This window comes from Xylocopa sonorina, chromosome 3, assembly GCF_050948175.1.
Source record: "Xylocopa sonorina isolate GNS202 chromosome 3, iyXylSono1_principal, whole genome shotgun sequence".
Classification (NCBI taxonomy): Eukaryota; Metazoa; Arthropoda; class Insecta; order Hymenoptera; family Apidae; genus Xylocopa; species Xylocopa sonorina.
This window is the reverse complement of record NC_135195.1, coordinates 5001138-5025549: the sequence shown is the minus strand read 5'-3', so window position 1 is coordinate 5025549 and position 24412 is coordinate 5001138. Positions and strand designations below refer to the sequence as shown.

At 38.0% G+C, this 24412-nt stretch overlaps 1 protein-coding gene across 2 annotated transcripts in view; it reads right to left on the bottom strand.

Moving 5' to 3' along the window:
- The window catches only part of LOC143422306 (glucose dehydrogenase [FAD, quinone]), a 29845-nt gene extending 5687 nt beyond the window's left edge, over window positions 1–24158 (bottom strand). The window contains exons 1-5 of one of the 2 annotated variants that reach the window (XM_076892870.1): window positions 24020–24158; window positions 12860–13029; window positions 4262–4505; window positions 3852–4110; window positions 1586–1846 (exon numbers count right to left, since the gene is read on the bottom strand). In XM_076892870.1, the coding sequence (XP_076748985.1) occupies window positions 1586–1846; window positions 3852–4110; window positions 4262–4505; window positions 12860–13029 (934 nt within the window). In that variant the 5' untranslated portion in view covers window positions 24020–24158. Of the gene's footprint in view, window positions 1–1585; window positions 1847–3851; window positions 4111–4261; window positions 4506–12859; window positions 13030–24015 lie in introns of both variants that reach the window. The other variant, XM_076892871.1, reaches the window with a different exon arrangement.
- Window positions 24159–24412: the final 254 nt, after the last annotated feature.

Genomic DNA, 24412 nt, shown 5'->3' with positions numbered 1-24412 from the left:
TAAGATCTTGAAAACCACGTTCGTTATCAGTATAAATTTAGTAAAAGGGATCGTATGCAGAGAAAGTATTTTTGGTTCCCGCAATTATTGATACGAGGAACGATGTCGCATCTGTCGCAAAATGGGCCTGCAATCCGATCAGGATAACGATGCGACTAACGAGCATAATTCACACAGGGACACGGGGACATTTGTCATTGGCGGAAATCGAAGTGAAACCACGGGGATCTGTCGAGGACCTTGTAACCAGCGTTAATCTCCTATGATACCACGCGATTACGTACTAACGGCGTCGTCCATTAACCGAGCATCTCCTCTTCCGCAGCAATCTTTGTTTCCTTTGTCCTTTGAAAGACACGCAATTTCTATCGTCTACGTGGATATCCACGCGTTATTATGGTTATGAATCATGATAAGCTATCTCGTCGTGAATAACTGGTAATTATTAGCGGAACAAAGAAGTACGAGTCGCTTGGAGACGTTGAATATCATTGATTGATGTGGTTATTGGGTGTCCGTTGAAGAACAGGTGTTTCAGTGTTGTAGCAATTGTTCTTTGAAATATAGTTATTATTTATATGTTTCCTTTAATACGTAATAATTTGCTTATACGCGGGAAAATGTAATTATGTAGTATTTATTATTATCTAAATTTGCTGTTCGATTTTGTAAGCACATTTAATGTGTAATAGAAAATATAGAAATGGTATAATATTGTTATAAATTCGAATAGTCTACACGAAAAATAATTGTAGTGTGCTAAGTAAATCTCAGATGGAAAGTTTTTATTAAATACGGGTTTCTTCCTAACGTAATATCGTGGTTATCGTTTGTTCGTTCGAGAGCTGAAATTGGATGTAGGAAATTGGAGTTCCATGTACGATCATGGGAATTCAGTATGGCGTACAGGGAATTGATTATTTAAGCGCTTCGGTAATGAGCGTTTTTTTTTTTTTGTGAGAAACAGTCGATCTGGATAGCGGAATGCATTGCTTCCTGTTTTCTTTTCTTCATAGGTTTAAAAGTTGATTGACACCTATCGTTTATTCCTTTTTTTTTCACGCATGTTATCTGAATTCATTAAACACGCTTGTACGATTTTAATTAAACTGAACATAACAGAAGTAGAGAGAAACTAAATATTCATATACTTCGCAAAATCGTAACTACCAATGCGCTTCATAAATATGAATATATTCTAATCAACGCGCTTGTTACGGTGTAAGAAAATAAATTGCGTAAAACAAAGTCACAACTGAGGCATTAATTAGATCAGTAGCTATTACTTCATTATTGCAACATTAATTATTTAATTATTCATGACTACTGCATAATTTATTTTCAGGTTTAATCAAATCAAAACCGGTTCCAAATGCCAATACAGAGTATTGGCTACGTGTCAAACTAAAATCGACACTTCTCTGCGATTAATCCAGCGACATGTTTGATATGTTGTTAAAAGAAAATCGTAAGCGATTATTAGTTATCATTAAGTAGATATATCCATCGATTAAATCCAGTTCCACGTTTCTACCGTTAATTTACCGACGCTATTATCGCAGTCGTTTAGTATCAAAGTGATTACCTCCGCTCACGACCACTTCCTTTGCCACAGAGACCCGATGGATTTTCCCATCGTGGACAAATTCCACGCCAACTGCCCTTTTGTTATTGTCGAAAAGGATCCTGGTGACCGTGGAATTGAGCATTATGTGGAGGTTTGGCCGATTTCTTGCTGGACGTAAAAATGCCCGGGCTGTCGAGAGTCGCGAGCCATTTCTCGAAGTCGTTTGGGCGATGGCAAATCCTGTGTGAGTCCGTCCATTTAGATCCGCGATACCGTAGCCTGCAAACCATTAAAGAAGACCGTAAAAAACGATAAAAATATTTTGTTCTGTCAATTTCATTCCTTACAAAGAGACAAAAAATTAAAAAAAAAATATACAGATACTTTGATACTTAATATGGTGGTTAGAGGTAGATAAACACTGCGATGTGGAGCAGTTCAGTTTTTAAGTAGAATCAGACGCGTCGTTCGATCGAGCGCTCTTCTTTGGACTTTTCTACTAGTTTGTCAGCCAGTTAGGTGCCTGACTGAATCTACTTACAATTATTCGAACTACAACGAACAGTTCGATGTTCAGCTCGATATGAAACACATGGAATATCTCAGAAATTATGGGAGACGAAATAATTTTGAAGAAATAATTACTCGGAATCGTCCTTAATAACGAGACGCCAGAAGTAACAACCAGGTTCACGCATTTTTAATGCTTGGAACAAGATGAAAATAAGGTATCTGCGTAATAATTATGGAGATAAAGATTTATCTGAATGGTCGTTTATCTTAAAAATCAGTGAAAGTTGCTGATATAATAAAGGCTCGTATTTCTTAAACAATTTCGAAACGAATGGTAGATCGACATAAATCTTTTTTGGTTCTACGTACAGCGTGGCTATATTTCAAAGTTCAATCGTATCTAACGTACTATATATTTAACATACAATGAAAGAAATTATATAAAAGATTCTGCGAGAATACTCTCTAGACATAAATGTCACAATTGAAAGAAAGGAATGTTTAATCTCGATCGAATCGTTTAATGTATATATTTCTACGTTTAACGTTACTCGATACTAATCTTCAATAAATTATTTACGTTATGTGCATCCGTATCAGCGCGTATAAAGAATGTATCACGTATTATGTAAAATCTCTGACGCAAATATATAATCGTCAATTTCCTCGTTCATCTGGCAATATCTAAATCTAGGCCGTCCACGACTTTAACGGGATATTGGAGAAAGAGAAAAAAAAAAGACTGTTGGTTACACGTTACGTAAAAAGCGGCCCATTACACGTACCTGTCAACTTCTCAATTAGGACTCAATTCCTGACTAGTTATCAATGCCGTTGGCCTCGCGTGTTTCCGTCCGAATTTTTTTCGCGCTGGAACTCAGTATCGAGTCAGTCGAAAAAACGTGGCAAGGTCGTCGACGTCCATTATCAGGATCATTCGTTTAATCGGGGATAGCTCGACGAAAAATTACATGGCGAAGACGGTGTCGTAATTGGTAGTCGGGAGCCACGTTTACAAATCACGTTTCCGATGGACATCGAAACGGTTCATTAATCTCACGCATGTGGTAACAACGAAATAAGGAACAGACTGGTATTTTCTCGTCGTGCGAGGATAGATTTCATATGATGCAAATTAAATAGATCGCCTCGTTGCTAATAGAATTTCTAAGCCTTGATTCCTCCAATGGGGCTTAAGTAAAAGTATCTCTACCCTGTTCTCTTCTGAATGAATTTTTCGTGCGATATCGAAACGTTTGATAAAGTTAACTAAAAGTGTCATAGATAATCGATCATCTATGTTTTGTACGATTATCCATTATTTCCAAGCTGTTCTTGAACGTGCCATTGGCCTCGTTACGCAAAACTGTACTAAAAATCTTCTAAAATAAACAACAATTTAGGAATATGATAGAAACTGTTACTCAGGGATAAAGCGTTTAAGAAAGAAATACTGTGATAATTAATTTGATTAAAGAGTGTTCCGCGTCTGTTGCGAAAACGCGGTTTCACTCTCGAGAGAAAAAGGTAGATGTCATAACGTAACGTAAGACTAAAACTAATGTCGCTATTATACGCAATAATTAGGCCAGCTTATTATCAACGCGATATTACGTCAACGTTCGTTCTTACAATACAATCTTGCTGACATATTTTTATTTATATAACCTCGTATTAATTATCGTAACGGACGTCTAATCGTAGCTCGTGAAATAAAAAATGTCATATTTAAGTAATCAGACAATAATTAAGAGGCCAAAAATGAGCTTACCAAGCTCTCTTCCAGCTTCGAGGATCGCGTAACTCAAGGGCGGGTGATAAGGGAACTGTGTCACCGTGAGTGGCCCCCCAACACCATGATAACCATAGTCCATAGTGTTCGCCTGCTGATTATCCTCGCTTCTGATGAAATAAGGAAGCACATCCTGATACGACCATCCTATGTTACCAAGTTTGGCCCAATCGTCGTAATCCTTTCTCGAGCCCCTCATATACATCATTCCATTCATGACGCTGGTTCCACCCAGCACCTGAATCAAATTTGATACCATATTTGACCATATGAAGGATGAGCAACGTATAGAGTAAGTTTCAAGCACAACATTGCATACACACTTCGTACACGCTTATTCGATTCGTCGATGGTAAAACAACAAATCGATATGGTTCCTCGAGACGTACCTTTCCTCTTGGCCAGTAGCACTTCCGGTCGTCCTTGTTGAGACACGCGGAGTCCTCGCTTTCGGTGTTGTACTGCCAATCGATATCAGTACCGATGAAATTGAAGAAAAACGAGGGTATCTGCGTCCCGGTTGGTTCATCCAGGCCCGCTTCTAACAATAACACCGAAAATCTTGGTTCTTCTGACAAACGCGCGGCTACCGTCGCGCCAGCGCTGCCACCTCCGATAACTACGAAATCGTACCTAAAAGTAACACGTGTACAAGCGTTATTTACTATTTGCGATTAATAATTAACAATCGTTCATGTTTAATCGATGGTCAACGTTGTAAATGTATGATACTATTTGGTGTATGTCACATCGCGCACGCAACTGTTACACAAAACGAGTATAACCTTCTCGATAATGTGAACGTATATCCTTTCTTGAGTAAAATATTGTAGTATCGGAGTTTGAAATGCGAAGCAGAATGGATTTTTGAGAGATTGATGAGAAAACCAGGGCCAAGAGTTGGCGAGTGCTTTATCGGGTAATTCGTTGGCGAGGATGATCAGTGTATGGTGGTGAGAATAGGATGTAGAACAAAACATTGTCAAAAAGGATAGTTTTGCATCGTCTAGAGAGGAAAAGATTTACACTCTGCGAGTTATATTACTATTGAACGATTTCCATTTTATTTAATGTTCTATTTCCTGTTAAATTCCATTTTTTTTTTACTTTTCACATACACCACGATATATTTTTCAGGAATGTCACGCGTGCATGTTACACGTTACAAGGAAAAGGTGGAATACCTTTGCACGAATGACCCAAACCTTTACGCAATCTCTGTATACCCCGTGCATATACATGCCGTGGCAATAAAAAGGTAGCGTCTGAACGTAGATAAATCATATTGCATAATCCCTTCCTGAAAGTCAAGTTTCGCGGCGTCCCAGCAGCGATTTCACGTGTTAGCCCTAGTTGTTGCGAAACAGGCGGTGATTATTGCGCACAAGGTTGCGATTTCACTTGTTTTTCCCTGCGACGGGGTCAGCCGGCTACCCTTACCTGGGCTCTATCCTTTCAAGGGAATGCCAGGCGCATCCTCGCGTCGTTCTCCGGCACCGTCTCCACGAATTATCGCAGGAATTGGGTTAGAGGAGCGACACGGCGCTGGGTAGCAGCTGAGCCGAGCGAAAGGTAGATTTCTCAGGAGTTCGTTGGGGACGCTCGCAGTAAAACGGTAATGGTATTTTGAATGCCACGGGACGCGTGCAGCAGCCGTCCCCGCACTCGGTGAAATGCATGTACACTTGCTTCGTTGAGGGACGACAACTTTATACGCTGGAATACTAGCCTGAATAGGCGACCGTGTCTCTTATTGCAACTTTTGTCAAGTGCTCGTTGCACGTCATCGAAGCGAGCATTCTGATTCGCGATGGAACTCCGCTTGCTTCAGAGGACACCGTCGCGAACTTTCACGGGATGGTCTTTCACAAATTGTCGCTTTGTGATTCGAGTTAACGAGTTTTTTTTGTTACTCCTTTACATTTGAAACCTTTCCTGGTATTTTTTTTACTTTATTCTTTTTTATTTACCGACACTGTCTCATGTCTGTGTTTTTTGTAAAGTATCTTCCAGTTGATGTATAAAGGATTTTATTTCTGCTCGAAGAACTTCCTGCTTGTTCGAAGCAGTTTTCACGAGTGTAATGACGAATTGTTAGCAGGTGCAAGTCGATCGTTCAGCGCGTACTAATTGTTTTGTTATTAATTGTACAACTTAAATGGTTTCTGACGGTGAACGAAGCTCACTGTTTGAACACAAGCGCGTCCGTTACTGAATGTTCTGGAAGGTATCTTAAGTGCCCAATTAGCCGCTCGAGGCCGGGTTTAATCGGTTTAAAATTTGAATGTTACTGGGTACGAGATCGTTCTCAGGACCAGCCACTTAAAGCGCGCAGGAACCAGTTTTTCTCGACTAAACAGTCCGCAACTATATTTATACATTCTTACAAACTTCTTACTTCTCCTTGTCAACTGTCTAGATCTTTCTAGCAATGAAATTATGCCGGGTATGTTTAGAATGTCGTTCTTCTAAAGCACAATCTAACAGGTAGCTCTGTAGATTCGTGAGAGATTGTAAGATGCAAATCGAGTTTTTTAAATCTCGACTCATTTTCTCGTTCACGCGCGACAGCTTTGTTCAATTACTGCCACCTTCTTCGACTATTCCTCGATGTTTAATAGAAAAAACGCAGCGCATTTAGCGCTCAATTAATTTACGCGTTAACGCATTACTTTCTCGTATTTCTATTTTATACAATCGCTACGTTGCTTCGTAATGCAAACGAATGCTGCAATTGTGTATTACAAAATAATAGAACGTTACATAAAATACATAGCTTAGATCAATTCGATACTAAATAACAAGCTACTAATTATTATCACACAAAAATGTAACAATGTAACAATGTTTCTATTACACGATTCGATTTGTTACGTAAAAAAAAATGATTTATACTCGTTCGAATTCAACGATCGATAACTTATATAAATGTTGATAATTTATACATTAGTCGATGATAATGCAATTATATAATATATATGATATAACGTAATATATAATTTCTCCTTTGCATCATCCTGCAATTAAATCTTCTCTAAAATATATCTGACATCGTTCAGCTTCTCTGCTTTCTTTTAGGAATTAAAACGGCAGAAGATAAACTTTTATAATCGCACGTCTGAAGTTAAACGGGCGAACGTACAATATTTTAGAATTGCAAATTTTTATAGTAAAGTAACAAACGTGCGATTTCATTTCTAAAGTTGTATGCTTCGTGTACAAATGTTGTATTGCATTTTCATGCTAGTATCCATTGCCACCATCGCCAAGTCCATCGAGTGTGTTCAACACTGCTACTTTACGATCGTTACAACAATGTTAATCAATCAAAAACGCTCTCAACCTACTTATGCAACATATATACGTTTACGAGATCCTGTTAACCCGTCCTCATCGTTCTTCCCTGCCGCTCAGTCGTGAAACGCGATGCTCGCCGGCCATTACTCGTCCCTGAATGTCAATTCCGTTTTCTTGCATAACAAAAGTTTTCCATCGAAAGGCCATGTTTCACCGCCTGTCTGTTGTTAAATTTGAATAAATCGTGTCGCCTCATTAATATTACATCAACGGAAACAGAAGAAAACGGAACAAAGCGATACTCGAGCTGCGGACGAGTGACTGGAAGGCAGAAACCTGTTTTCATTAATCACGCCTCGATAGAGAAATCGTTATCATATCGATATCTTCATTAACCTTTTTGTAATAAGGCGAAAGAATCGAGGAGAATATAAAAGTAACGTGAACTATGTAGGCACTTTGCATTTTAATTGAAGACAAACATAGCTTAAGAAATAATTGTTAATTTGGTATAACAAATTGGGTTGCAACATGTGAGATTTTCTTTTCCTGTGCAGATCAATTACGTGTAACATCATACGCTTTTATTTTTAATTAACGTGTTTTGATGTATGGGAATGTTATTTAAATCTAGATATACTTTTAACGAATCGTAACGCCTTCAACCCTTTACGTGATTACTTTGTAATAATTGTTGCGAGATGCTAATCTTATGAATTTAATATCCTTTATATTCTCTCGCGAAATATTAATTCTTTACGCTAGAATTAAATTATCTGATTCGCATATTAACTTTTTTGAACATGGACAATACTTGAAATTTGACAAGGCTTATTTAAACAATTTCTGAACTTGGGTATTCCAATTTGATTAACTCTAGAATCTGGAGCAGGATTTTTGCAAAGTATTCTACAAATGCAGGTGCAGAATTTTTGCAAAATATATCGACGTGTAGTGAACAAGTACAACGGTCTGAAAGTAAACGTGCAAACGAACATTCCACGTGTTGCGGTCTGACACGAGTTAAGGTGTGAAATTTTCGATTACCGTATTTGACAACGATACGCTTAATCGCTGTTAATTCTTGCAAAAAAGGCTTCCACGATTCACCGTTTCAGGATCGCTTTAACAGCTGTGAAAACGAGAAAAAAAGGAGATCGTTGCGCCGATCCGTGTCACTACGCGTTAATTTATGCAGAGGAATCGCGTTGCGCAATTCGCGTGCACGCATGAGAAACGCGAAAAACGAGCTAATTAAATGCATATGAATCGATGAATGTGTATCTCTCGAGAAATCGGTTAATAATGGTTCATCCCCCGTGGTTGTTGCATCCTGGATACCTGGCTGAGCAATACGAAGAGTGATGCAAAAGAAGTTCAATGAAACAATACTCGCACGCGTACCACCTTGCTGGTTCTTACTGAATACCTGCAGTATGCTATCTCTACGTGTATATATGTTCTATTGTGCAAAGAGGTAATAATGAAGACTCGAATAGTGAGGTCTATGTACATAGATACAGACATCTGAGAAATTGTGCGTGCGTAACAGTGGCAACCACATCGAAATTATGAAATTGTTGTTTGGTAACAGAATCGATCCAAGTGTTACATACAGTCGATCACAGAAATGTACGTTTCCAGAATTTTATACATTGAGAAAAGACGAGGATTCCATTTTATAAATATTTAATTATCTGTGAAGGTATAAACGCAAGGGATGAATTTCTATAGCGTTCTTTTTTCCATATATTTATATATTTTCTATAGTAGTTTTTTAAATATTTTATAAAGACTGTGTCAGTCTTTAAATACATAAAACTGTCTTTATTTAAAAATACGAACAAGTGTACGAAATGATGTTAGTTTTTAGAATCCGTTTAATTGTAATTGGTGAATAAACGAATTAATTTTTACAAAGTCTTTTTCAAATGTTTAGTACTTCAGGGTGTGCAAATTTTTGCGATTGACTGTGTTACATGTATTGCTTGGGAACAAGTAGTTGTTAGAAGAGTACGAATTTACTCTCTATAGATATGGCTGATTCTAACGCCTAATAACAGAGTGTTGGTGAGTGGAGAAAGGAAATGTATAATTCAATATGAAAAGTATATAATTGACAGGAAGCTATATTATTCAACTGATGTGTAATTGTGCTGTCATTATATTATACGATTCAAGGATAAAATAAGGAACTAAATTACCGTAGTGAATCTTAACGTAGATGCTACCTACTGAAATTTTAATACCAGTTATTTCATTGTATTTACATTGATTCTTCTACCGATTCCTTTGTCGATTCAAAGTCAATGTTACGCGGATATTAATAAGAAAGTACATCCTTCTTATATTCACTATATGAAATAATTGTTTAAAGAAACTAAAACTTGTCAATTTTATTATTCAATTATCCCCTTCCCTTTTTCAGTTATAATATATTCTCACTCGAAGCTCTATTTTGTGGTGGCATTATCTGTTTTTGCATAAGCAATTTCAATTTGAAATCATGTTACACTTTGAATGTAGATTTTATTTGACAAGTTACATTCTTGCAAATTATTATGTAATGATATTAAGTAATGACTTCAATAATGTCGTTGCTAAAAATATCTTATCCCCAATTTACGCTCAGACTTCATGACGCACGAATATTTTTTGCAGACATTCTACATGTACTTCACTTTTTCTATATTTCCTTGTTATTTTGTTCTTATACAATATTATGCAAACGAATTAAACTGCAACATTCTGTACTTGCATATCAACCTTACGTGCCGATATCATGCAGCTCCTTTCACGTTTCTGCACACGCGACAAATATGTTGACCCTCTAAATAGAACGCCATGCAACTTAAGCTACTTATGTGTCTAGATATCCTGTGACACATTTGTTTAGCTGCAGTCTAATAATTTCGTCATTTATCCACTACTGTATTACGTAGGATATTTGATCAGTCGAATCTACGTGATTATGGCACCCATAATCATTATGGCGCTGAATTGTCGCCTCTCTTAAGAAGAAAGCAATCGTTGATGCGATTTTTGATGAGGACAGTTGTGGCGTAAAGACGTTTAATGGCTTTATACCATTTTCGAGAACGAGAATTCGATCTGTCAAGCCTTTCACTTTTGAAACACTTATTTAGTAATCAATTAAAAAAATTATAATATTTCGTTTCTATCATATTTGATTAGAAAGATAAATTGTAGAACTCTGTCCAAAGAGTAACATGAGAAAATCTAGAGAAGAATATCGTTATTTGAACGAATGACCACTCAATGTCGCAGGTATTTTAGTCGTAAAAACGTGAATAAACGAATGAAACTTATTTTTCATAACGTCCATCTCTGCTCATTACTCGCAGCTGATCTGATTCTCCACACGTAACGACGAATGGTCCCCTCCGCAGTCGTACAGGATTTCGATTTCACCCGATTGTTCATTACCAGCACACGCGACTGTCTGAAATCGTGCAGGTTTCGGAAGATCTAATATCCGAGCCCGGTTGCCACAGTCCGCATCCGGCGTAGCTGCAAGCGCGGATCCACGCCGGGCCAGGGCGTGATGCAACGTGAGAGAATCGGTCGAACAATGGCCCCTGGGCCATTACGCGTGGATACACACGCAACAATTTCACGGATAGGGGATGCCATGGATGCTCGCTTCCGAGAGACAGAGAGAACCGAGCCGAGTTTCTAGAGCAGAGGGGTTACGTGAACCGTGTCCGCGACAATTAAGACGGTATCGTCCTGCGGTGTCGTTCAACCGATCGCGGGACGTTTCTGGTTCCTGTTCGAGCGGCCTTATTAACGCGTTCGTTAATTCCTCGGAACGAGATTCTTCCGGATTTTCTTTCGACACGCTCCGCTGATCTGTCGGCCGTCTAATGGAACGAAACTGCACCGCACAGGGAAGAGGAAGGATTTATGAGGCTTGCACGGAAGCTGGATGAAAAAGTGGCGAACGAGATCAGGAAGAGGCAAAGATTTGGGGCAGGGTGTAGAGGGTTAACTCCTTCAGACCTTATATATACTTTTTTTATCATACTAGTTCTTGTAAAAATAATGTTTAAGAATGATTAAACATATAGTCACTACGTTAATATTCTAAATTAGGTATTGCAGTCCTAAGCTAGTGTACATTATAATGTGCGTCAGGTCTGATGGGTTAATGTGTTTGGTAGAATATCAGTAAATACACATTTCAATATAATTAATTAAAATTTCTACTAATGTAATTTACGTGTGAATAATCAGTGGATATGGTTTCTCAATGAGTTAATTAAATTCAACCAAGCGACAAACCAAGTGGCACAAGTAATATGCAAGTAAATCTAGTAGATACGAAAAAATTGGACAGAAATGGAGAATAATATTGCTTCATTTGAAAATGGAGAAATTTCTAATTTTCGTTATATCATTACATTATTATCTTTGTTAATATAGTTCTACTGCATCCGAAATTTTAGAATACCTCGCGTAACCATACTTCTGTACACGTACGTAATTCTGCGGTATAATTCACCAAGGATGTATCGAAAGCATCGAACAGGAAGCAGGGGCACGCGAATATCCCCAGGATTAAAATTGGCAGGCAGATTCTGGCAGAATCGAACGCGGAAAATGAAATACAAATAGTTCCAGCGTCTGCCAGCCAGCTGAATAAAGTATCGAGCGGCCCACGGAACAAAGTGAAAACAGATATGCATCTACCTCGATACGACGATCAGTTTTATATTCATTACCCTCTCTAAATTCAAATCCAAAGCCGTGGCCCGGTGATCGCTTTTAAAACGTTAATTCAACTACCTCGCGATCGAGGATAAAGCACGCTTTGATGCTCGACGGCTCTTTTTTTTTATTGCTGCTTCCAATCTAGATGAACGAGACGAGTTCCCTCGTTATCGAGTTGTCTCTATTGGAGGACACGGCCAATTTGTCTTTCTGTTCATCTGTGACTCAGTTTTGAGACGGCTCAATCTCGAATGAGCTCGACACGTGGCGCGATGAGCGATCGCGTTTTCGGAAACGCTTTGCATTCGCTTCCTCGACGGAGAAACACGGTCTTTTGCGAAACTTCTCGTATTGCGACCGAATGCACAGTTTTGCTTACGATGTTGATGTTGGAGTGCATCCAGGGAATCTTGAATTCGAACGGGTCTTATTTCGAATGCGAGCTGCGCTAGTTGAGGTACGTACAAACACGTTTTCACGAATCGAGCTCAGTTGTGTGCGCTGTTCAACTCTTTATTACGCGATCCTGTGGCTTTCCAGGTTACTCCGCAATTTTATTTATTAAATTTGTACGAAACTTTTCTGTTCTAGTGGTACATGTATATTTATTTCCTTCAAGGAATTAATTTGCTAACAGAATAAATGAAGTTATTGCAATTTCTTTTGTTTTTACGTTATGAACTTAATATTTGCATTGCCTCCATCTAGGAGTCCTCGAGTGCAGAGGATTAAATATTTTCGCTGCAATTCTCAGCAACTATATTCCTTATTTGCTTTTCTAATAGTGGTCTATGTTTCTTCTATTTTTATTTATATTTTAAATATTATGAAGGACATTTTAGTGCTAAAGTTATGTTTTAGTGTAATTATCGAATGGTATTCTTTTTCTTTTACTGGTATTTGTTGTAAATTTCAAGTTAAGATTAGTTTTAAATAAGAGTTTTGGTTAACTTTACCTTGAATTAACGGTTGGTGGTGGTAAGGGTCTGTTACACGGGTCCTCGAGGTCGCACTGGCTACGAAGAAACACTTCGAGGAGGCCCATGAAGAGCATGAAGGACGAACCACCGCATGTCGACGCTAGAGTTGGTCCGGTTGAAGGGGATAATGGACAGTTACAGCTCATCTGAAACGTTGATTAAGTCTTAAATGACCAGAAACTGTCGGTTCAACCGATTGTGAAAGCTTTTTTTTCTTAAGAAGGTTTGTTAATCGCATCGATTTCTTGCTGTTTTTATTGCAAATAAAAGCGAGGCTTGTTACCTCGTGAGCCAATAGTTTCCTCCACGATGAAGGTAAACGAGTTAAAATTACCAATTACGCAAATTCTATTTCTATTCTAATCTATTATACTTTCTTCTACCTTCTCATCTTATTTTCAGTAGAATTTGTTGCGTTTAATAATTGACGAACCTAATTTCTTCGTGCAACCCCTTACGTAGTTATAATCTGAAATATTTCTGATTGGACTTTTTAAAAAACGTTAAAACCTACGTAATTGCAATAAATGTGTAAAAATAATTATATACAAGAACAATAACTCAGAGAATTTCTGGTATTTGTAATATCTCAGAAATAATTGCACGTTGCAAAAATTGAGAAGTCGATTTTTGAAGTGTACTTAATTATACGTAGTTAATATCGTATAATAGCATAGAATAAGGACATCTATCGTCACTGCGAGTATAATTAATCGTTGATTCAATTACCTGTGAAGTGATAAAGAAGCGTAACGGTCCCAAGCACTGATTGGAACCATGAGATAGCAAATTTTACGGTCACCAGAGCGAAGCTACACTTTTATCCGTTCAAAGGGTGAAGAAAAAGAAGAAAAGAACGCCTCGGTGAGTAGTCGTTAGACTTTCTACTTTACTGCTTTGTTGACGACCCTTGTCCACAATAAAAATTCAATAGAGGAAAGGGAAATTTCATTTTAATAGCAGATACACTTCGCTGATCACTCGAAACTTTCTAAATTATTTACACGTTTAACGTTGAAAAAATACACGACAATCCTAAAATGATAAATTTTTCAAGAATTTATTAATATAGACAGTTCGCATATTTTATGCTATAAAAATTTGATCGATACTAGAAACGACGCGACAAATATACTGAAAGACGTGCAGAAGAAGAAGTCGATAAAAATTGCGAGTTTTTAATAAATATCGAAGAATTTACAAAGAAGTGACAAAGATTTTTCTGATTGACAATGACTTAACGAGTATCTGAATTTGTTTAAAAAAAAATAGAGAGAATTACTTCTTTAAATAGCTTTTAATCACGAAATGCGATGTGCAGCTGCCAGATACGTGCTGACGCTTCGTGACATAGTCGTCGAGATTGTTCAATTTCAACGGAAATTGGATTCATTCGGCGTATCGCGAGGATATTCATCAGTATCGAGTTTTGAGAACACTGGATGAATTCGCAATCATCGATATAAACAAATGCAAGAACTGCAATATCCGCTACATCATCCGTTGCATAGTTTCATCGAGAAACTACACCTTCATGCATACCATCGACTTGAAAATATTTTTATTAACCAAAAATTATATAATTGCAAGTTAGAAAACGTAATATAATCTTCTAAAATTCTTATTTCCTTCTCTGACAGTGGCGTCAAGTGATAAGCCAAGAAATCTTGCATTAAAAATAAATACGCCTCACCAAAGTAGATACAATTGACTTTTTAAATTGACTGCTTCACGATTGAAAGCAGAAAACGTATGTAGGGTTTAAAGTATTTTGAAATATTGAAAAAGAGACGAAGCATCGGTAAATATTTGAGCCAAGAAGAGCAGTTTAATAATTCTGGTCTCTTCTTAACTTTTCCAAATCGAGGACTCTTTAACCCTTCGACTCCACTTAGCACTCCTTAATGCCTGAATTCAAACTCTTGGAACCACTATCGACGCTCCATCCAATTACACCGATTAAACAATTTACCACGTTTCAACGATCCAGGTAGAAGGAAAGCGACGCCGTGGAGTCGGGTCACGTAGCCGTGCAATCGCGATCGATGCGATGAATTCGCGATGAGGATGCCGATCCTCCTCCCGCGTCTTCTATTTTTCAGATTTCTGTCGAAGATTATCGCGCCGAGGAGCGACAAGGATTCTGCCGCTGGCGAGTCTTGCGAAGCCGACGCGCGAAATCTTCTTCCAGAGACCGAGAAACCAGTTAAGCTGTGGCTACTTCAAGTAATTGTACTTCAAGAATTTTGTTCGTATCAAAGTTTCTGTGAAGAATGACACCCTTAATTTCTTAGCTTATGATGTATTACCAATAATCAAGAAACCTAATTTATGTGCTACCACCTGTATGTACATCGTTTTTCTTAAAAATAGGAGAGTAGTATATCTACTTAAGAAATTGAAGTAGTCATTGAAGATCTTGCTGAAATGACCAAAGAGCTAAATAAAGCTGAAGGAAGTTGGTTTGAATAACAGTCATTCAGCGGAAATGAGCGACGATGTATCGATAGAACTTGAAGACACCTTAAAAGAAGATTTGTTTTCAGATGAAGAGGCATTAATTGAACAACCCAAGCAATTTAAAACGAAACTGGATGAATATTCAAATATGATCCAGGATGGATTAGTTAAGAAAACAAAAGGGCTAAAACACAATTTCTGCTTTCCTCGATCTACACGAGAACCTTCAGCACCAATCAATTGTATAATTCAAGAACTTACTGTATTCTATTATAAAATCGCAAGTATTCATTTTGCTAAGCATTGCTCGTTTATAGATCGCTGAAACCGTTCGTTTCAGCTAACCAAGGCGATTTCTAAGGACAATTGCGATAGGTCACATGCCGTCTGGCCTGGTACAAGTCGCCGACCGTTCAAACCAGTGAATCGAACCGTGCTTTCTCATCGCGAATAGGCCTTTGCCGCCGCGGTACATTTTTGCAGGCCCGCGTTTCTTCTTCCTGCAGACCTCATTGTCGCTCGACATTCCGCGATGCAACCTCTCTGCTGCTCTCTCGCAGCGGTGAACCGTAATTGTTGGATCGTACGTACTCAGAGGCGATACGAGGCGGCGAGGCATTGCGCGGTTCTTATTGTTCCACAGTGGATGGTTCGCGGGAGAGAATCCGCCGTTTTGTCCCGCCTCGCGCGCAACAGAGCTCAACGGAGCGGAGTCAACGAGATCGAAGCTCGATGCGCCTGGGGAATTTGCAATCGCTCGTTTGGCTTTTTGCTGGCATTACGCGAGCCCGTGTTGTAAGGTGTTGCGGTAACGTTCGGAGATGGGACTCGAGTACAGAGGAGAGTTGTAGGAGTTGCGAGCGCGATAGAAAGTGGATGGGTATCGATGCAATCGGACGGAGGATGATTGTGCTGGCGAAGGACGAGGAAAAATTTCAGTTATTCATGCCGGGATGGCCGAGGTTGCGACGCGGACGCGACCAACCGGTTCCTGATGCTCTTCGCGTTACGATAATTGTTATAATTAGGTGGTTACTCGTGTAATGCAACGTTTCAGAGCTGTGATACTTGACACCTTCAAAGTTACTCGATAAAGTAACTTAGCCGTGTCTTAAGAAAAAGAAGGACCTTATAAGGGGTTGTTCAATTGTTTAAATCGATTTCTATCCAGTGATCGACAGCTATTGGGAATATACACGAATCACAGTTGCGTATTGCATCAAGCTCTTTTTCCTTCAAATATTTCTATTACATATGATAATTTCTGTGGTGAAAAAAGATTCCTGATTCCGTTACCTTATCCTGTTCAGCTTATCAGATTAAATTGTGTAAAGCTCGTTGCACATTCGCGCAAATTGCTCGTCGAATTGTTACCACGTATCTATTCCTATCGTCCCACGCGTTTACACTGACAAATAACATCAAACCGTACGCGTGGTCGTCGGTAGGCGAATATTAAATTTGACATTCGATGCTAGCCGGATGCCAAATGCATGGAGCAGACTTAAAGGGGTACACAGCGTGAACGTGTAAGGTCGTGTGTACACACCTTCAGTACCGTTACGTTCACTGGCCGAACGCCAGGTTTCCGTGCGTGGATTACGAAAGTCACGCAGTTTTGCTGGTTCATTTTTCCCCGGTTTTTCCATCTTTTTGCCTCGATGCCCCGTCAGACAGTCGGCGTGTATCAAGCTAATTGCACCTGGCCGTGGCCAACGTGTCCCGATCGACACTCGTGTGACGAAACTGGCGACGAATAAATTTCGTGTCCTCGACCGAGAATGCCCCTTATTTATCAAACCACATCGATATTCGCAGCGATTTTTCGATGATATACCATCTGACACCGTGTACACGTTGATACACGCTATTATCTCGCACACACGTGTATCTTTTAATCAATGTCGACAGAAATATTTGTTTATCTTCTTTTTTAAAGTCAAGTTTGAGAAACTGTTATTGGCGAACAGAAGAAACTCATGAACTGTGGTTTAACTAATAACCTGACCTAATTTAAGAGGGTTGTTAGTATAATGCATGTGGCATTAAACATGCGATTAAAGCAGAATGACTAATGTGTGGAAAATGAAGATGTGAAAGAATTTTGTAGCAGAATTGGTGGAATAAATATGTAACCATGTAGGGTGTTATTTAATTATAATTAATTGTGAGAGCGATTTATGTATACAGTGTATTTAAATAAAGCATTTAAATAAATTTCAATAATTACGATTAGACGTGTTCGCACATGCGACGCGTATTATGTCACGCACAGATGAAAACGAGGAACAAGGCGTTCAGATGCCCCTAGCGAATAGTTTAATCTTTATCCAGTAATCAGACGCTTTCTTGGCGATTATATAATAATTTTCGAGCGTCGAGCCAGGCGTTTTCACGGCGGAAAGTCCATTCATATACCGTTCATCGTCGGGAAATGGAATTGTATCAGTGTCTGTCGCGATTTACATCGCATAAACGTGGAATCGTGGTAACGAAGACGAGGAAGCGTCCCACACTTTCCTTAACGATCTTTGTGGCCAAGAGAGACAGAGGAAGAAAAAGAAGAAGGCTCAACTGTAAATTATCATGCGTGCCTTGGCGCGTGTCGTAATAGTTATAAAACGGTATTAAATAATCGGTTCTGTTTCGCGACTAAAATTGCCCCGCTTAAGTATGCGATACTAACCGTACTAGAATGTTGCGACTTGTAACTGACGTAACGTAAAACCCATAATTGAGTCACGTCACGGGCGTCTCGCGTCTCGTTTCGTTTCGTTCGACGATAAAATTTCATGAAATTTCGAAGGAGGAAATATCCAGTCACGATCAGACGAGTTACTCAAGGAATACGCGGAGTTCGACGTGGAAAAAATGGTGGATTTATCGGAGAGAGTGTAGCGACACACGTTCCTGAGAATCTTCATCATCGTTAAACTTACTATCTTCAACTGGCATGAAGATATTCTTTTTAGAGAGAGTGGTAATAGCTTCTTACGTCATCCAATTAGAAATAATAATATTTTAATGCACGCGTCAATTTTCAGTCATATTTTTCATTTTGATTTTGGAAATCTTTTAATATATAACATATCGATAGTGTAATGGTTCCTTTTGTGTTAAGATTATGTGTAATGGAAATAAAATTAAGTAAAAATATTGTAATAATTAATTAAAGAAAAATAAAATCTTTTGTAATTATCTCTCATATTAGTGAAGTATACTCGTGTTTGTATTATAATATTATGCTAAATATCAACGTGGAAGAGAGTATAATTAAAGACGAATCATTGTTACGGATAAACCTATTAAAAATTAATGAAATAAAGTATTATGTGTAAAAATCTGGTTTCATACGTGTGAAGAAGCTAAATGAAACGATATTCCTACTCCAAGGCGATGCTTCGTAAATTCCTTCGGAGTAAAATTTACGAACAGTCCAAATTAGGTTTCCTGAGTGCAATCCATCAAACGGCCGAAAGCCTCTCCTTTTTAAGTATTCCCTTGCACTGAAATTTATGATCAGCCAATAGTGAGTTATTTGACTGGAATTAACCGAAGGACTGAAGCTCGATTTTTCACGAATTCTTTTCCAGCGAAATAATTGAAATTCTATCTGTCAATAAAAGTTCGTGAATTAATTACACGGACTTTAAATATTTGCTCCACAAGGTGATGCTAGAAGTTACGAATTACATATAATAATATTGTCACTCTTATGTATAATTTTGAGTTTCGATTTGTACGTATTTATAGTAACATTTAATTACTAATTCAGTAATTTTTAATTTGCATGCGTTGCCATTTAATTTTTCTCGAAAATGGAATATATTTGTGCGTATCAAAAGTATTTTTCGATCACTTTGTTTCTATTACAAACATTGGAAAGTACAATAAATTCTTTGATTGCGACTAAAGCAAACGCGTAACCGGAAGTTGACGGTCAGTCTTAACTAAATTGCTCACAGTCGTTTACGTTGTTTCATGCTGCGTTTTGCAAGTAATTATTGCTCGTACATTCAGCTGTCGTGCAATCAAAAATTATCTCTTAATTGTCCGAGCTTTGTAATGTTTTGCACTTTTTACAACAGCTAACCGCAGAGACGTCAATCAAAATTTATGGAACATCCAAGAATGTTTGTTTCTAACGTCACTGTGCATAACGAGACACAATGGATGATGTTGCTCCACGTTGCACAAAGAACCTTTATTCGAATGAGTTGCGAGAACAAAAACTGACTTTCAATAATGTTTGCTTCGATAGAAAAACTAGTCTGCTATATTTGTACTATTAATAATAGATTGTCAATGTGGATTATTAAAACGCAATCAATTATTCATGCTAATCATGAAATTGAGGTTACTGATAGAAACACAGGAAGTTTGAATGTGGATATGATAATGAACGCATGTTTGAAAAGAACGTATCAGTCGATGCTTACCCTCTATATCGTTACATATGATTTAATTTTCGATTCATTCTTTCTCTATTCTTCTTATTTAGTATCAAACAATTTTGGTTGCAATAAGAACAGAATAATATTAACCAATTCACTTCGAATTCTAATTAAAAATAAGAGTAAACATTGCACGATACGTTGAATGAAAAATATTTGAAGAAATTTTGCAGAGTACATATCCACATTCTTAAAACGTGAATCAGATAAGAGATAAAGTCCTTCCTTCCTTGCATTAGAATTTTTATTAAATTGTACTTGTTACCTCAAAGATAACTGTAAACTTATTGCAAGAAAACCGTCGCATCGACATCGCACAAAATAGTAATCCTATCCCATAGATAAAGTATGTATCGTTTTCAGCAATTCTACGATCTTCGTTGTAAAATTGAACAGAAGTTTGCCAATAAGGATCGTCGAAGATGAGAATAGCGGCAGCAGGATTTAGCGAAGCGTTTCGACCTTAAAATTCGCAGTAATCGGTACAGAATTTTCCTAACGAGCCGCTTTACGTAACGTCGAAGTAACGAGCCGCTGGGGCCATTTTTTTTAACGCGCCTATTAAACAGGAGTATTCCTTTTACATCTACCGAGAAAAAGTCCCCATTACCTTCACTTCTCGATATAATCGTACGTTTCGCGATTTACGGTTCATTTTCCTCGGTCGTGATTACCATATACTGGATGTTCTTGACAATTGTGCAAAATTGTTCACGCAAAGTAAGTTGCATTTAATCTCGTTTCATAATAGGTTGCGTTTAACGACGGTTTCGCGATTCGATTAACCGAGATTTTCATTATTAACGTAGAATATTTATATGAAACCTAAATTAGTGATTAACTGACAAAAAGATAATTTCATTATTCTTCCTTAATTTATTTATACTTCTTGGATTATTTTGGAGTGTTATATTAAAAGTTCTAAGTAACTACTGATTTCCTAGCAAAAAAATGGTGGCAGTCAGTATTCTACTTATTCGTTTGCAAAAAAATCGCGTTGCAGGAAGACTGAGCAAATTAGATTACGAGGAAACGAGCTCCTCAGCTTTTTCTATCATCAGTTGGGAAAAAGAAACAGTAACTAAAGTCCAGTTACTTTGTATTACCAAGTATAAGTGTCGTTAACTGTAACGAATCCATGAATATTTATAAATGGTAATATTCTATTGCCAAACATCTCGAATTTTAAGTACCCTAATCGACGCTCCACATCGAACTTCAATCGATCAGAAATATTAACCGTTACCTTTTTTTCGTCCGTAATAAATTTCACGCGTCCGTTGCTGTGCGATATGTCTTTCCAAAGAGCCAAAAAAGAAAAAAAGAAGGAGAAACGCCCCGTTATTTTTACACACTCGATTAGAGAGAATGTAAGACAGGTGGTACGATGAACTTAATGGAAATGTTTCAAGGGAAAGGTAGAATGATTCCACGATTCTTAATGCCAAGGTATACCGCCACGCGAGTCGATAATACTGAAGGAACGTAATCGCGACATACGTACGTACACGTATACGCGAAGAAGAAAGAGAACAAGTATTGTAATTCCTATTTTTAATTGTAAATGGCAAGTGTATCTCGCACGATTTCTAATATTGTTAAAGATGTAACATTCAATAACGCTAATAAAGCTATATACTAAATTTTTGACCACACACGTTCATTAATCATTAATGGAGTAAAAGACAGAGTGCGCAAGACTCAGTGAAAATTTCGAATGCCACTTTGCATCATTTACCATTCTCCTATTGTATTTTGTTGCCACGCTGCAATAGCGACGCCGAGCAGGCCATTTATAGCAATTATTGCTATCTGGCTTGCGGATCAAGCTGAGAAACTCTACTCGATTGAATCGGCAATTTCAAGAGGGAAATGAGCCAAAGCACGCTGGAAAATTGTGAACGAAACAGCGCGCTTAATTGTTTCGTTACCTTACTGAATCTCTCAAAGAAGTTTCTTACAATCGAGAAATAATTTTGTTTCTTTTTTGGCTGGCGGCTGAGGTAACAGGATTTGAAATATTATTGTTATTATTCAATACACTTAGCGACAGAATGATTCATGAAATTGCGCAAAGTAAAAGTCGAACGAAGACTGATTTCGTTGGACATCGTCGCGTCGTCGACAGCTGGTTGACGACTGTGCGTGCCGGAAGTAGTCGCAGGCAAGTTTTCCCTTAAAATGGAACGTCGCGAGACGCGTTAATTATAATTACGTGTTCCGTTCTTTCACGGTTTTCCTCTCTGTTTTTTTTCCTTTTTCGTTAAAACAATACCTCAGACCAGCGATGTAGAGTCGCGTGAATTGTGCAACGGCGCAGGAACGACAAGCCGGGAAGCGTGTCCGATTGAAGACGCGATGAGATAATCGGAATGCGTAATTCGAAGTTTGAGTCTAATTATGCGCGCTATGTGAAATATTTGTATCCGACAAAGAACAAAGTAAGAACGAAATTGCGTGGTCGAAATTGAGCAAATCGAACAGGCGGCTCCTGAGAATACTCCGAGTCAATTTTATTATTCACTCGCTTGGAACTGTTTTTTTTTTTAATTTTTTAAATTATTTCGCGAGCATTCAACTGTTGACATTAGAATTGCGTGCGCGTAATTTAAATGATTTAATTTCTCGTTCTTAATTTTACTTTAATCCTTACAATTTAGTTATTTTATCCATTTCTATCTGAAGAAATAAATGCAAAGAAGAGACGAATTTATTTCGCTGTGAATGATTTTTAATTGTACAAAATATTTTGTAGATATCATACGCTCTCAGTGATTATTTCATTTTAATTATATCCAGTGCTTTGTAATATTTATATTCATATATTTTTCTTATTAATAATCGTTGATATTGTTTGTAATATGCTTTTCAAAGGACAGAACTTTGGAATGAATTTATAAGAAATGTAAAATCGAAATGGTTAGCGTGAAATTAAGTATGACAGAGTAGAATCTTTACTTCCACGTTCGACGATAAAGGAGACAATGCAAAAGTGCTATGGCATGACTCGATAAATACCTCGAGTCAAGGCATTTACGATGATGAATAATTTTCTTCTCGTTAGAAAATGCAAAGTCTTTAGTATCGCGGAGCATCCTGTGCGATCGTTAATGTCACTGTAACGGTGACTGGAATAAAATGTTTAAATTCGAAGAATAGATTAAGTGCATGAAAAGCGGCATGTTGTGCAAGAGAACGAAATAAATACGATTGATTCATTGGAAAACGATGATGTTGCAATTGTCAGAGCTAAGTTGCAAAGATGATGATACCGTGGCTATTTGCATTAGCTTACGGAAGCAACACCCCCATTTCTGAACGAAGTATCAATAAAGAAGAAGCAGCTAATAAAATAAGATTATTTAACTCACTTATGCCAATTTTATTTGTCCACGAGAAAAAATGATTTCTGTCTCTCCATTTATAGTAACTGCGAACGTATAACGAGTATATAATGAGGTATAATGTTTTGACGTACGCAAAATTGTGTGAGCATGCAGTAAACACTGGGAGAGATAGCCCACGTATGTACATAAAATATTCTGATTGCGTGCATAATTTGGTTAGTGCACAAAAAACATCCAAAATGATAGTCCTCCTACGTGCAGAGTGACTTACAAGAAAATATCAGCAACTATATAGTAATTGATTCAAGTATGCGTGTTGAGTTTCTCGTCTCATTTGAATCGTGTCGTAGCCTATAATTTACAAATTACATACTATTTTATGTACAACAATTTTGTTTTATTTAGCCACTGGTCACTGCGACACTGTAACCCATTATCCCACCCTTAAACTCAATTCTGGTAATCTTTCCACAGAGAAATTTGAATCAATCACACTTCTTTCCTACTGGTAAATCGAGTTCCATTTATAGAAGATTAATATCAACGTGACATAAGAAACGCGACTAAAAACAGGTGAAATATTGCCAAAGCGAAACGTAAGACAGGAAGACAAAATAAAATTGTGTCTTACCAAAGAACAAGCGTCCCTAATTTAACATCTGATTCATACGTTTCATTTGACAGAAAAGTATGGGTACGTCGAGATATCTTTCGTAGCCATTGTGTGTTTGCAAAGATAAATAAATATTCATGTCTGGTGTCGCATTTCATTGTTCGATTTTCTTCGCAGTGGAAGTGTGACGCGTTCGCATAAGTTTTCGCGGTCCATTTATCTATTAGGCCCTCGTTTCTGAAGTCGAGGAAAAACGACTCACCTCTGGATGAAAGCCGGTTGCCCTTTCGCCGTTATTATCCTTTAGAGTTGTGTCTCGCACTTGCGACACCGAGGATCTGCGGCGTGTTTATGTTCACGGTGCACGCGAGAGCCACGGGATCGCAGTTCACGGTACCACGATCAACAGCAGACTAAGCCTGGTACCATTCTCCATCGCGGTTGTAATATTCGACAACTTCCACCACCTCGTTGCCTTCCCTTCGACCAGGTGCGTACCGGCTTATGGAAATGATCCGAACGACCGCTATCGAGTCTTCGTTTCCTTCGCGTAACCGGTATTCCGAATTGAAGAAGAAACGTCAACGAAAACTTCAACGCTTTACGTAATCCTCGCGTGGATTTTTTCACGGATTAAAGAACGTTTTCTTCTTCC